The sequence below is a fragment of the Brachyistius frenatus genome, unplaced genomic scaffold, assembly GCF_029030835.1.
Source record: "Brachyistius frenatus isolate BFR_SWC_R1_liver_20210118 unplaced genomic scaffold, ASM2903083v1 Contig_142, whole genome shotgun sequence".
NCBI lineage: Eukaryota > Metazoa > Chordata > Actinopteri > Embiotocidae > Brachyistius > Brachyistius frenatus.
In genome coordinates, this window is record NW_027210741.1 from 643,266 (window position 1) to 657,500 (window position 14,235).

Sequence of the window (14,235 nt, forward strand, 5' to 3'; positions counted from 1 at the left end):
GCAACGCTTGATTTTTGCTGGTTCATTTAGATGCAGAATACATACTGTAGTTGGCATTGCGGCTGGTGTGCACATGCAAATCGTCGCCCTGCCTGACGGGAGGGTGCACTGTGTGAGCATGCTCAGCAGCCCACTCATTTTTATACTACTAGTCCTTATGTCCCAGCCCAGCCTCCTCTCCCAGTCTCTGATTCCATCTTGGCAATGACAGACATGTATACACAAACACACACACACACACACACACACACACACACACACACACACACACACACACACACACACACACACACACACACACACACACACACACACACACACACACTTCACATACACTCTCGATCGGCCTCCTTCACTCACCTCTTTCTCTTACTGAAACACACGTGCACAGTTTTCTCAGACTTCTACTCGTTCTCTGTGCTTCTCTATGGGTGAGCCATCATTATCTAGAAAGAGTGCCAGTGTTTGGCCACAGTATGCCTCCTTCCCGGCGTTGAACTGAACAGCTGAGACATAGGCTCCTGGTAGTGACACGGCTGTCAGAGACATGCCTCATTACTGCTGTTGCAAATGTCAAAGCACTAAAGTAATCACTCACAGCTCTACTGGACACATGGTCATATAGTCATGTATTTTATGGTAAAAGGGGTTAACAGTTGTGTGTATGTATGATGATCTTGTATAGATAAGTGGATTTTACACATTTTTTTGTTTAAGTTAGATTGTCAGATGGCTGCATGCTAATGTGACAGCAGATTTCTAGGTATTTGCAACAGGTAATAGCATGGTAGACATTTTTTATGCAAGCACAAACTTCCTTCAGAGTTATTACTGTCAATCCAGGATGCCCTCAGCGATGTTATATTTTTGCACCTTAAGTCAATTTCCTCCGTGTCTAAGTATTTGTGCAGGACAGGCCATACTCCCAGCTTTGTTGGGATGTCCTTAAAACGAGGTGGTTTATTTTGGTGCTCAGCACCTCTGACATACAATATATAATGACTGATTAAAGTGATCATAGTTCAAGGAAGCTGTCTCTGCCACCAGCTGATCAGGTTAATGGTTAACATTTAATCCTGTTGTCACTACAAGCCGCTGGCACAGCCGTCTACAACAGGCCGGACCACCGTCAGTGTGTCATTGTTATGGAAGTAGGGAAGAAAAGCTAATCAGGTCTGTGTTGTGAGAGCATGCTAGAAAACATACAAGGACATTTCTTTTTTTTTCCTTTAAAGAACTGTCATTTTTTTTTTTTTTTTTTTAAATCCATGAGTGAGTATTCGTCCCACAAGTCAACTTTTATGTGCTTTTTGGTAAAGAATGGATTATTGTGAGGTATCTGGACATGAAGTGCAGTTTTCGTCTTATAGACTGTATCGATGCGTTTGTTCCTACCTTCATCAGGTCCTCTTTTAGTGCTGGGGTTTTTCTCAGCTGTTGTCTTCAGGTGTCTGATTCTATGTGGAGAAATTTTGCTCTTTTTTCCACACCCAGCAAAGTTTGTTACTTTATCATGAGTTTTAAACTTGCACAGGATGATGCCAGAAGTGTCTCTTGGAATTTTTAAATCATTAAAAATCTCTTTTTGCCTTTTTCATGTGATGAAATAAGATTTTTTTTTTTTAGGCTTTTTAAAAAGAATGTATGCCATGTTTAGTGCTCCGCTTTATCACTGGCAGAAGCAACTTCAATCCCGTTAGAGTTTCCAGAAGTTTAAAGGGAAGTAGTTTGGCAACAATTTAGTGGTATTGCATACCAGTAAGTAATATTAGATAGGGGTTAAATATTTATGACATGTCTCCATTAAAAAACATGTGCACCTCATAAAGAATATATTACACATTTCCATTATCAAGTTGATTATGTCATTTAATTGACACAAATGTAATTTCTATAACGTTAGATCATCAGAAATTGTTCAATGTGTAATTCCTTACATACTCAGAATAATGGATATGGTGACCTTGTTAGCATATAGATGCCTATTTATACTGTATATTCAACAGGTATGCAGTATCGATTTTAAGTTATGTTTCTGGCCATTTGACAAATGTAAGTTCCATAATCCTCCTTTAGCTCTGCTTTTGGTCCCCACCACATCTTGAGGGAGATGCTTCTCTGTTAAATACTAGTTATGTTTACGAGCTAGCTGCTATCTAGCGGTCTGCTGTTTGTTGCTGGGCTGGAAGGGCCCAGTGGGCTTTAAGAGCTTTGTTGCAGAATTCTTCATGATGCAGATGTAAAAGGAGAGCAGTGAGAATGAACCGAGACATCTGTGGGGCTGAAAACCAAAACCATGAGCTAAAAGACGCCAAAATATTCTGTAGACCCTAAAGAGGAAAAGTCTTCGGTTCATCAGTGCAAGTGATCTCTTTTACATCACACAAAGTTATTTACTGTTAATACAATAATATAAATTGAAGCAGCTGAACTATTTATCAATTATTCATGATAGGTTATGAACTACAAAAAAACCCGTGCTGTTCCTGTACCTCAAGCAAAAAGAATCCACCACAATGGAATTTCAAATCATCAGGTTAAAAAGAAATAGATGTATGGTAAATAAAAAAAGGAAAAGGTTTGTGTGCACTGAAAAGATTATTTCCCTTGACTGTCCAGATTCCTGGAGGTTGGCGGAGGATACACACAGATGCATGACAGTACGGCAGCAGTATTGTAAGGCCTCAGACCTAGAATGTTCCAAGGGCAGCTGTAGATTTCCTCATTGAATTGCAGTGAAGTCATTAATGGGGTATGTTCACTGCTTTCCATTCACTTTAGGTGTATCAAATACTATACCTTTGATGTAGATATGTTGTGCGCAGGATAAAAGTGGTAGACTGGGCTCCTTGACCCCAGAGTTGACTTGTAATTTATGAAAGAGCGAGGCAAAAAGTAATTTTCTCACTGTTGTGCTTTGCTTAATCAGTAATACAAATGAAGAATTTGGAAGCCAGAGCAAAAGAAAGAGTTAGGCACTTTAAAATGTTTGCATAACGAGCACCTTCTCACTGCAATGGTTCTCTTCTTTTTAATCACATGCCCTCTCCAGACCACCTACACCCTTCTTCACGATCAGATACAGGACCGACGGGCTGATGTATGATCCGAGAAATTAATCTGCTAAGCCTGATTGCCATTACCGCCATGCGATTATGCACCTTGATTACAGAACCCACCCCAAGGACCATGACGTGCCCCGGTGCACATTTTAAAGGTGCGCATAAAATTATGTGGTGATTACCCTACAATGGATCAATCCACAAGCGAATGAGACCGTGTAGCCATATAGACCGTCTCAAGTAGGACTGTGATTATTAATAGGCCCTTGAGGTGACCTGATACCTGAAGCGTGAACCACTGAGACGGCCTCTAATGTATCATATAAGCAAATAAATTCATTTTTTTATACATTCAGAAAATCATTATTGGATTATTGTTGTAGAGGTAGAATGGATAAAAGGGCTGTTGGGCTCTTTAGAGACGACTGGAGCTGTACTTGCCCCTCTTAAGACAGACTTTAGACATTTAATGGCTGCACAGTTATGGATAGCTTGACACTGAGGAGGATGGTATGCTTTAATAATTAGCCTGTATCATATAGAAGTGCTTGAGGTCAGTAATTTCTTGTCTATGATGCAACCAAATATTTTAAAAAATACATTATGTATAAAAACAAAAAATTGGGTGCCAATCAGAGAAAAGAGAAAGCTCATGCTTACAAGTAATGTAAGTACATATCATTCTGCAGTGACACTTATCCTCCAAATTTGGGCCCATCTAATCCCTCACTGTCATTTTTAAGGATTTTTTTTTTTTTCTTCATTTAATCCTGAGCCAAAGTGCTCATTTGGTACAGCAGATAAATAGCCCCATTGACTTATCCAGAGGCAATCCTACATGAAGCGATTAATTGGATGAGACAATAAAGAAGTGAAATCACATCTGTTCATGGTTTTCACCCTGGTTACATATAGAATATTTTAGTCACACAAACACACTACCTTGAATAACCCCCCCTCCAATACAACAGTTCTAATGTTAACATGTTTGCATTAATAATGCCCTGGCAGGGATTTAATGGACTTGATGTGCTACCATTCACAGTGGTCTGTGTTCTTAGAAAGCATGGTTCTCAGTAGCGGTCATGTGCCCTGCCTGCACAATTACTTAATGGCTTCAGCAATTATGCATATCTACGGGAGTAAAAAAAAATAAAAAATCCATAAATGTCAGTCAGTGGAAAAGAACCAATTTATGTCTTTTGTCTGTATCAAGGCAAGAGTTAGGTAGGTTTATGACATGGAAACTACTTTCAGTAAAGACAACACTGCTGAAACTGTACTCATATGCTGTAGATACATCAAGGACCATTTACAGTATGCAAATATGAATTTGAGCTTACAAATGTACAATTGCAGAAATTCCATCAGTGGCCAGAGTTCAATAACTCTTCAGTCTTCAAGTGTCTGGATAATGGTCACTGTGACTGCACATCACTGCAATTCAAAACCTCAACTATCCATCACCGGACTATGTTTTCCACTGAAACAACATGGATAAGGGAGTGTGTGTTGATGCTGGTTGGGCCCTGTGCTATTGTCAGAGATGATGAGTGATAGACAGGAGAGGGACGGGTACATACTATTCACAGTGCTCCATGTGGCAGCTCGCATTTTCACACTGGTACAGTATGTTTGTCAGCTACACACAACGCAGGCACTTACGCACTGCCGTGGGCAAGCAAAGTGGTATTCTGCCAGTCGACTGCGTCACGGGCACATGCATGTCCTACGTACCACCGCGGAGTCCCTCTTATACATGCCTGCATGGTGTGCAATGACAGATTGTATAAACTTGGCATCTTACAGAGATGACAAAAAGCATCTTGTTATCCCACTTTAAGTACAAAAGGAACAGTCCTCTCCCCAGAATCTCTTGCATGTGCACCTCACACTAAAAATGTTGTCATATTTGCTTACTTTAAACATTATTTGTACAATAATATATATATTTTTTATAACTAAACATGGAAAAATAGTGCCATTGGAGTCTATCTTTTATACAGTGCCATACAAATTTTGCCGCTTTGAAAAAAAAAACAAAAAAAACCCTCTTACCATCAGAAAAAGAAGCAGTGGCTTGCACCACTTCTTTTTTTTTTCGCTCTTTTTTCAGTCTTGGAGAGAGGTTTGAAGGCACGGAGATCATTAACTGCATTTACACGAATGCACAGCCAGTTTTTACAAGAGGAGACTTCAATCCCAACATTCTTTGAAAATAAAATACATGATAATAGACCATAATGGCATTGAGCAATTGAGTGGAAATTGATATTCTTTTATACCAAAAAATGGATGGCTGACTGAACAAACGAATGAATGAAAAGAGCTTCAGATCATCTCTTTGACATGGCAAGAAAGTGTGTTGTTTAACAAGACTCCCATGGCACTCGTGGTATTTAACGCCACATTTATATCACGTGAAAGCCTTTAATTTCAATAGTTTGAGCCTCATGAGTCACTGGACAGAGCTGTGATGTCTAATGTTGGGGCTGCAGTGTGGTGCCACAGGTGGCCTGTTATAATGTATATTTTGGGAAGAGAAACACTCGTGAATGCTCCGATGGGGGGGTTTAACGCTGTATGATACAGACTGGGCAAAGTGAGAGTGGCAAACAGTCATTTTGATCACTCCAAACCATACACAAGAAACATGCTGCTTCCAGAAAATGTTTATTTTGTTCATAAACTTTTCATAAAAATAACAACATCAATATTAATTTAAAGTATTGTAGAAACGGTATATGTACAAAATCTTTACTTGAACAGTTAATATAACTTAAGGCGAGTTAATTGACTTTTTTGCAGTACCCTGTTGGTGACAATTTCACCAAACTCTCAACGTTGTTTTTTTTTTTGTTTTTTTTTGTTTGTTTTTTTGTGTGTGTGTGTGCTAAACTGAACATTTCAGCATACAGTATCTCCAGCAAAAGATACTTAGAGTCATAAAACCTTTCATCACCAAGGTAAAATCTACAGAAACTCGCAGCAATGTGTGCTACCTGATTACTTAAAAGCAATATTTATATGACTAGCTAGTCATTTCTAGCTCGATTAAACATACTTCTGTACATACTGCAAAAACAATTTTGTCGAAAAGCCGTACCACAACTAGTGTACATTCCCTTTTTAAATCTAGATCAACAGTTCAATGAAATAACTCTCATCATACCAACAATGGAATGAAGTGCGAAACTGTTTCTGATATCAAATTGTAACATTTAAAATATTGTGTTACTAAACAATAGCCCTCGAAAACCAAGACATTATTTATGATTTAGAATACATTTCACCTTAGAAAGGACGCTCAAATGTGATAATTGTAAAATATACAGTTAGCTATAAAAATACAAAGAAGTACAGTAATACAAATATATTTATTTCCATTTATGATATATCTTTCACAACTGTAATAATCCAAACAATTGTAACACAACACAAAGACCAATGACAAAAAACACTGACAGCAAAATGATAAGAAGATAAACAAACACTAAATTTGATCAAAGATGGACAGCTTATGGTCTGAGCCATATATATGTTAGCCTACATTCATGTCAATAACCCTCACGGTGAAGTGAAGGAGCTGACAGTGGTTGATATTCCGGTTAAAGGAAAAAAACACTGACATAAACATGCATTTTAAGAAACATAGTCCAAACCATTGCTCTAAGAATGCTAAAAGCAGAAAATAAGAATCTTAAATGGAGATATTAATAATCTGTAAGTGCAATCCATCCGTGCTCAAAAGGCGAATGGAGGCTGGAGCTGTCCAGAAGAAAAGGTGCTGAACAGTAGTCATGCAATGCAGAGCAGAGGGGTTTGCCTCGACTGACATTAACAGCAACAAGTCACTGTTGATCTGTTTACTGACTTTTACAACTTATGCATCTTTGCATAAAGTCAGCAGCATTAGCGGCAGGCTATAAGGCCGAAGCAGTCCTCTTTTCCCCTTTTCTACTCCTCTGAAACTCTCATATTCGCAAAACCACTATGTTAGGCATTGGCTCGCCGGCCACACCAACTCAGACATCAACTTGTAGTCAGCTGGCTTATCTTCCAAGACGGAAAGATCCTCCTATTATATGTGTGCACACACGGCCTCGTCTTCAAATCCCCTCGGGAAGAGTGAATGGCCACGCGCCAGTGGTCACCTGTGGCTTAATTTCCATTTTCTCTTTTTGTTTCAGATGTACGCGTCCATGCCGTTTCCTCTCGTCGCTGCGGGCGAACCGTTTGCCGCACACATCGCAGGAAAACGGCTTCTCCCCCGTGTGAGTCCTGGTGTGGGTGGTAAGGTGATCGCTACGGCTGAAACTGCGCAAACAGATTCGACACTGGAAAGGTTTGTGGCCCGTGTGGATGCGGATGTGCCGGTTGAGCTCGTCCGAGCGAGAGAAGCGCCGGTCGCAACTCTCCATGGGGCAGGTGAAGGGTTTCTCTTTGGCTGGGCCGTGAGAGGCGGCGGCGCTCTTTCTGGCCCTGGGGGGCTTCGTCGCGCGGGTGGTGTAACTTTGGGCAAAAGAATCTGGCAACAAGGAAGAGTACAGGATGGAGTCTATGGTGCTTGGTAAGGCTGGTGATGTGTATAAGGAATCACACTGATTAGATGGCTGTGGAGGTTCGGGGAAGGGTTTCAGGTTGGAGGAGAGGCCCATGGGCGGTGGTGGGAGGTAATTATTGTACAGTGGACTAGAGTAGCTCTGGGAGCAGGTGTCAGAGAAACACGGTTCCTGTTTGATACCCCCCTCCACTTTAAACTCCATCTCTGGGTTGGGACAAATTGGGGGAAACGTGTCTAAAAGTTCCTTTACATCCATTTGCTGGTCAGGGGGGAAATCATTTGACATGGGGAAGGTCTCAGTCTGGAAAGTCGTCTCCAAACAGTCAGACTTATTGAAGGTTCCCCACTCGTAGCAGCTGCTTTCAAACTCATTCTTAACCACGACGGGGAAAGAGGCAGCCTCTGACTTTGGTTCAGCCTTCTTCTGGTTTGGAGCTCGTGAAGAGCCGAAGCTGAGCTGGGAAGTGGACGGGTCTTGGGCCTGGTTGCCGGTCTGATCATCGGTATACCTCGTCTGGTGTGGAGAGTACACAGGCGGAGTGGGTCCGGAGCAGGTGTAGGATTGCCGCTTGACGCCGGGATCTCCAAAATGACCATTGCTGCTGTCCAGCGGCGCAGGCGACGGATAAGTTCCCCGACTGTTGCCGCTCTGTTGCACTTCTGAGAGTGGCAGCGTAGATATACCCACGATCTCGGTGATCATATTGAGAAGTGTTTCGGTGCTGCACGGCGCTCCCTGAGATGCCTCAACATAGAAACTGCCGGAGTAGGCGAGCGAGGAGGGGGTGTATGTGTCTTTTGGGCACTCGCAGGGGTTAAAAGCAAATTCCGAGTTGGAAGCTTCGGTTTTTAGGGTTGCAGGGGCTCCTTCTGTTGAATGACAGAGAAAAAAACTGTCATCGGGATTGTTTAATATCCGAGGAACAGAGCAATTTAAACGATGAAGAAAATCAGCGTTACATAAACATTCACGCGTATTTTGGCACAGAAATGCCTTGATAAAAAGCCTTGACACACATGACTGCACAAAAAGTGTTACATATTTCCTGTAATAATAATAATCATCGACATGTCTAAATTATCATGCATGCAGAATAATCGACTGTGCAAACATGCGAACTCACCGTGGCCGAACTGGGCAGGTACCCCCCGCTCTGCATCGACGTACACCTCCTGGTTGTCTTTCCGCACGCTGTTTTCCATTCCCAAGGAAGAACTGTTGCAATTCTCAAATTGAGGGTAAAAAGAATCTTTCGCATTCAAATCCATATTGTTCAACATAATGATGCACTTAGAAGTCCGTCTCTCCCAGGGAAAAAGGTAAAAGGGGAAAACAAATTATGCAGATGACTGTTTTCGATCAACCCCCCCTTTTGATGGTTTTCAACAAATGATCCAAAGTGGTTTGAGTCAAAGGGAGTAAAAAGCAATTAAAGGTATTCCTTTTCGTCTCTGCTCCTCAGTAGGTATTTGCTTGCTGTGGATTTCACATCAGCGACTTCCCCTCTCCCTCCTTATATACACTTTGGCAGCTCCCTCGGCCCTCCTCCCCATTCATCAGCTCCAGTGAGAGGATTCCCCGCTGCGTGTAAACTTCATGCCCATATATGGACAGAGGATGTGACGGAGTCCCCACCCCCCCCTCAGTCCTCCCTCCTTCCATAGTGGAGAGATGGATTCTGACGTTGCAACAAGTGGCGACCAGTAAGCGTTGTAATGAAGGTATTTCTTTACCCATTACATTTAAATTAAAATAAAATGAAGTCGTTACTGTTGATAGCATCACCAGCCATCCACCTCTGTGTGAAACTGAAGGTGAACTATCCCAATTACTACAGTTTTGGCTGTAGGTCCACAGAAGACTGGACAACGGTTTGACTTGAAACCTCAAAGCAGTTTATTGGGAAAAGACATGAAGTTACTAATTCAAGAGATGTAAGGGGAATGTAATGTAACAAGTGAGGTGATATAGCCTACTGTATCTCTGGTCCACAAATAACTCAGCATAAGGCCTTGGTCCGTTTGGCTTAAATGGTGATAATGTATAATTCTTTATGATTTATCAAAAAAACACTGCAGTCAAACTATACCATATTTTAGAGAGGTATTTATAACCTACAGCAATGTCTTAAAATATGAATAGACCACGTAATATCACAACATGATAAGGTAGGCTACATAGTGATCAACAGACAGGGATAACAAGATGTTATAAATAAAAATGTGCAAGGTCAGTATGAAATCTCAGAGACAAATAGTCTGCTATAGTATACTATAGTTTGTGTTCCTTTTGAGATGTGGGTATATTCAGAGCAATACATTGTCCATTGTACAGTTCAAGTTCAAAATGATCAAACTAAATAAACAGGAAAAAAAGAAAATGGCCTGTAAAGATGTATTGTTAAAGTTAAAGGTCATTTTCTAAAATTAGTGTTTTTTTAATTATGCTCTGCATGAGATATCGCCACTTCAGTAACACTTACATGCACCAAACCTTCCAGTTATATCGCTGTCTATGTTCTGCAGGTTTTCACAATGGGCTTTGTTTGGCTATAATTCATAGCATGATATATACAGTGGGTATGGAAAGTATTCAGACCCCTTTAAATTTTTCACTTTGTTTCATTGCAGCCATTTGCTAAAATCAAAAAAGTTCATTTTATTTCTCATTAATGTACACTCAGCACCCCATCTTGACAGAAAAAAATAGAAATGTAGAAATTTGTGCAAATTTATTAAAAAAAAGAAAAACTGAAATATCACATGGTCATAAGTATTCAGACCCTTTGCTCAGTATTGAGTAGAAGCACCCTTTTGAGCTAGTACAGCCATGAGTCTTCTTGGGAATGATGCAACAAGCTTTTCACACCTGGATTTTGGATCCTCTGCCATTCTTCCTTGCAGATCCTCTCCAGTTCCGTCAGGTTGGATGGTGAACGTTGGTGGACAGCCATTTTCAGGTCTCTCCAGAGATGTTCAATTGGGTTTAGGTCAGGGCTCTGGCTGGGCCAGTCAAGAATGGTCACAGAGTTGTTCCGAAGCCACTCCTTTGTTATTTTAGCTGTGTGCTTAGGGTCATTGTCTTGTTGGAAGGTGGACCTTCGGCCCAGTCTGAGGTCCAGAGCACTCTGGAAGAGGTTTTCTTCCAGGGTATCTCTGTACTTGGCCGCATTCATCTTTCCTTCAATTGCAACCAGTCGTCCTGTCCCTGCAGCTGAAAAACACCCCCATAGCATGATGCTGCCACCACCATGTTTCACTGTTGGGATTGTATTGGGCAGGTGATGAGCAGTGCCTGGTTTTTTCCACACATACCGCTTAGAATTAACGCCAAAAAGTTCAATCTTGGTCTCATCAGACCAGAGAATCTTATTTCTCATAGTCTGGGAATCCTTCATGTGCTTTTTGGCAAACTCTGTGCGGGCTTTCATATGTCTTGCACTGAGGAGAGGCTTCCGTCGGGCCACTCTGCCATAAAGCCCCGACTGGTGGAGGGCTGCAGTGATAGTTGACTTTGTGGAACTTTCTCCCATCTCCCTACTGCATCTCTGGAGCTCAGCCACAGTGATCTTTGGGTTCTTCTTTACCTCTCTCACCAAGGCTCTTCTCCCACGATTGCTCAGTTTGGCTGGACGGCCAGGTCTAGGAAGAGTTCTGGTCGTCCCAAACTTCTTCCATTTAAGGATTATGGAGGCCACTGTGCTCTTAGGAACCTTGAGTGCTGCAGAAATTATTTTGTAACCTTGGCCAGATCTGTGCCTTGCCACAATTCTGTCTCTGAGCTCCTTGGACAGTTCCTTCGACCTCATGATTCTCATTTGCTCTGACATGCACTGTGAGCTGTAAGGTCTTATATAGACAGGTGTGTGCCTTTCCTAATCAAGTCCAATCAGTTTAATTAAACACAGCTGGACTCCAATGAAGGAGTAGAACCATCTCAAGGAGGATCAGAAGAAATGGACAGCATGTGAGTTAAATATGAGTGTCACAGCAAAGGGTCTGAATACTTTTGACCATGTGATATTTCAGTTTTTCTTTTTTAATAAATTTGCACAAATTTCTACATTTCTGTTTTTTTCTGTCAAGATGGGGTGCTGAGTGTACATTAATGAGAAATAAAATGAACTTTTTTGATTTTAGCAAATGGCTGCAATGAAACAAAGAGTGAAAAATTTAAAGGGGTCTGAATACTTTCTGTGCCCACTGTATATACCAGTTCCTATATGCTGACTTTTGGTAGATTTGGGAGAAATCTACCGTCACATAAAAACAACGTGCAGTAAAACGGACACCTGTATGTGTATTTTTGATGTTCCCTTGCCACTAGTCTGGAAGAAGACAACCAAGAAGCAAATATACCAAAAATATCAAAAGTGACCAATGCCTAAAAATGTGCAGTGTGTTGCCCTGACCTTGGGAACCTAAACTGGTAAGTAATTCTTCTAAATCTGCATCTGCCAAATTATATTTGAATATAGATAAACACCAGTAAATACTTTCTTTTAAAAGACAAGTACAAGAGCAATCTGCAGGCCAGTTCAGATACTTTCTCTTCTGGCACAGACTGCATGGTCTAAATGTTTTTAGCAGTTCCACTGAACTCCTCGTCCAGGCAGGCCACTGCTTAGATTTACTTTCACAAATTCACTTACTCTCGAGGTGCCGCTGGATATTGTGGTCGCTTACACTATCAGGGCAAATAACTGCAAAGCCCAGTCTGAATGAACCCTTGGCCTTTAAAAGCATTGAAGGGAGTCGATAACACCCCTGAGGTGTTCAGTGGTTGAACCCAACTGTTCACATGACATTTCAACCCCCAAAGCATTTTTTTTCTGTTTCGCATCTGTTGCTGGGTGCACTCTGGGTCACACTTCCTATTACAAAAAGTCGATACTCTTTTATAGGATGTTGCAGTCTGCAGCAGACCTCTGGCACCAGCTGGAGGTTCAGGACCATGGATAGCGACGATGCAGCATTCAGTCTTGTAATCACACATGAACCAGCAGGACACCAACCCTTTACTGTTTACTTTACACTGAATGGTTCCTGTAGGTCTGTATTCATGTGAACGGCATTCTTTTGCATGAAATCAATCCAATAACACCCCAGAGGTTTATGGGAAATTAAAGTTAGTACTAACATTATGATACTACTGTGGAAGATTTTATTCTACAGAAACAAACTCAGCGATCCTCTTTATAACATTAGCAATGTCCCTTTGGTTTGAGCAGCATAATAATATACTATATTAGCAATATGCTAACGGTCAATCATTACATTTATTGGATAATTTGAGTCTGTTAGCTATACTCAGATGGTTTTCCATTGTTATAAGGATACAAGCACCACAGCCCATACTTTACTAAACATTTAGGTAGTTCAAATTATTGCTACTTTATACTTCTACTTCCATTTTGAAATATAATTTTTTTTTACCGAATATTCACACAAAAAGCACGTTTTTTTCTGTAACTTGTCAAAATAAAAATATTCATTAAAAACCTCAGAGATCTGAGTTTCTAAAGCTCTCTAAAGCTAAGATCTGAAGCTATCAAAATTAGCTCCACCTTTACCAAGTTCAAAATTAATGTATAGATATCATGATCTGATAATATGATAATTTAACACGGACAGGAGGAGCTTTACTTTTGATACTTTAAGAAGATTTTGTTGCTAATAATTTTGTATTTTTTTGTTGAATTTATGAGAGCTGGTACCATCACAAGCAGTTTTCAAATGAATTTAAGGTGTAACAAGATGATTATTGGGGAAGAAATACAACCCCTTTCTGAAAAAGTTGGTATGCTGTGTAAAATGTAAATAAAAACTGAATTCAATGATTTGCAAATCCCATAAACACATTTTTGATTGCAAATAGACCAAAAACCACGTATCAAATGTTGAAACGGAGATATTTTATTGTTTTATGAAAAATACGTGCTTATTTTAAATTGGATGCCAGCAACACGTCTCTCAATAGTTGGGACAGGGGCAACAAAAGACTGGAAAAATTGTGTAAAGATGAGAAAAAAACAACGCATGGTCAAACATCTTACAACTAATTAGATGAATTAGTCAGTACCATGATTGAGTATAAAAAGAGCATTTCAGAGAGGTAGAGTCTCTCAGCAGTTAAGATGGTGAGAGGTTCATCACTGTGAACCACTGCATGGGAGAATTGTGCAAAAATTTAAGAATAATGTTCCTCAATGTAAAATTGCAAAGAATTTGGGGAGTTCATCATCTACAATGCATAAAATCTTAAAAAGATTCAGAGAATCTGAAGAAATCTCTGTACACATGGGACAAGGCCGAAACCATTATTGGATGGTGGTGATCTTGGGGCACTCAGGCAGCACTGCATTAAAAACGGACACACATCTGTTGTGGGAATCATAGTCTGGGCTAACAAACACTTCTGAAAACCATTGTCTGTGAACACAGTTCATTGCTGCATCTACAAATGCTGGTTAAATCTCTACCATGCAAAGAAGAAACAATAAATAAACATGATCCAGAAGCAAGCCTCCTTCTCTGGGTCTGAGCTATTTTAAGATAGACTGAGGTGAAGTGGAAAACTATCCAGTGGTCTGACAAATCAAATTTTTT

At 40.6% G+C, this 14,235-nt stretch overlaps 1 protein-coding gene across 1 annotated transcript; it reads right to left on the reverse strand.

The window, feature by feature from the left end:
- Window positions 1-5,719: 5,719 nt before the first annotated feature.
- On the reverse strand, window positions 5,720-9,121 carry LOC138630819 (E3 SUMO-protein ligase EGR2). Its single transcript, XM_069715394.1, has 2 exons — window positions 8,751-9,121; window positions 5,720-8,496 (listed from the first exon to the last, which is right to left on the reverse strand). Exons 1-2 carry the CDS (start codon window positions 8,905-8,907, stop codon window positions 7,172-7,174), a joined length of 1,482 nt encoding a protein of 493 aa, XP_069571495.1. The 5' UTR covers window positions 8,908-9,121; the 3' UTR covers window positions 5,720-7,171.
- Window positions 9,122-14,235: the final 5,114 nt, after the last annotated feature.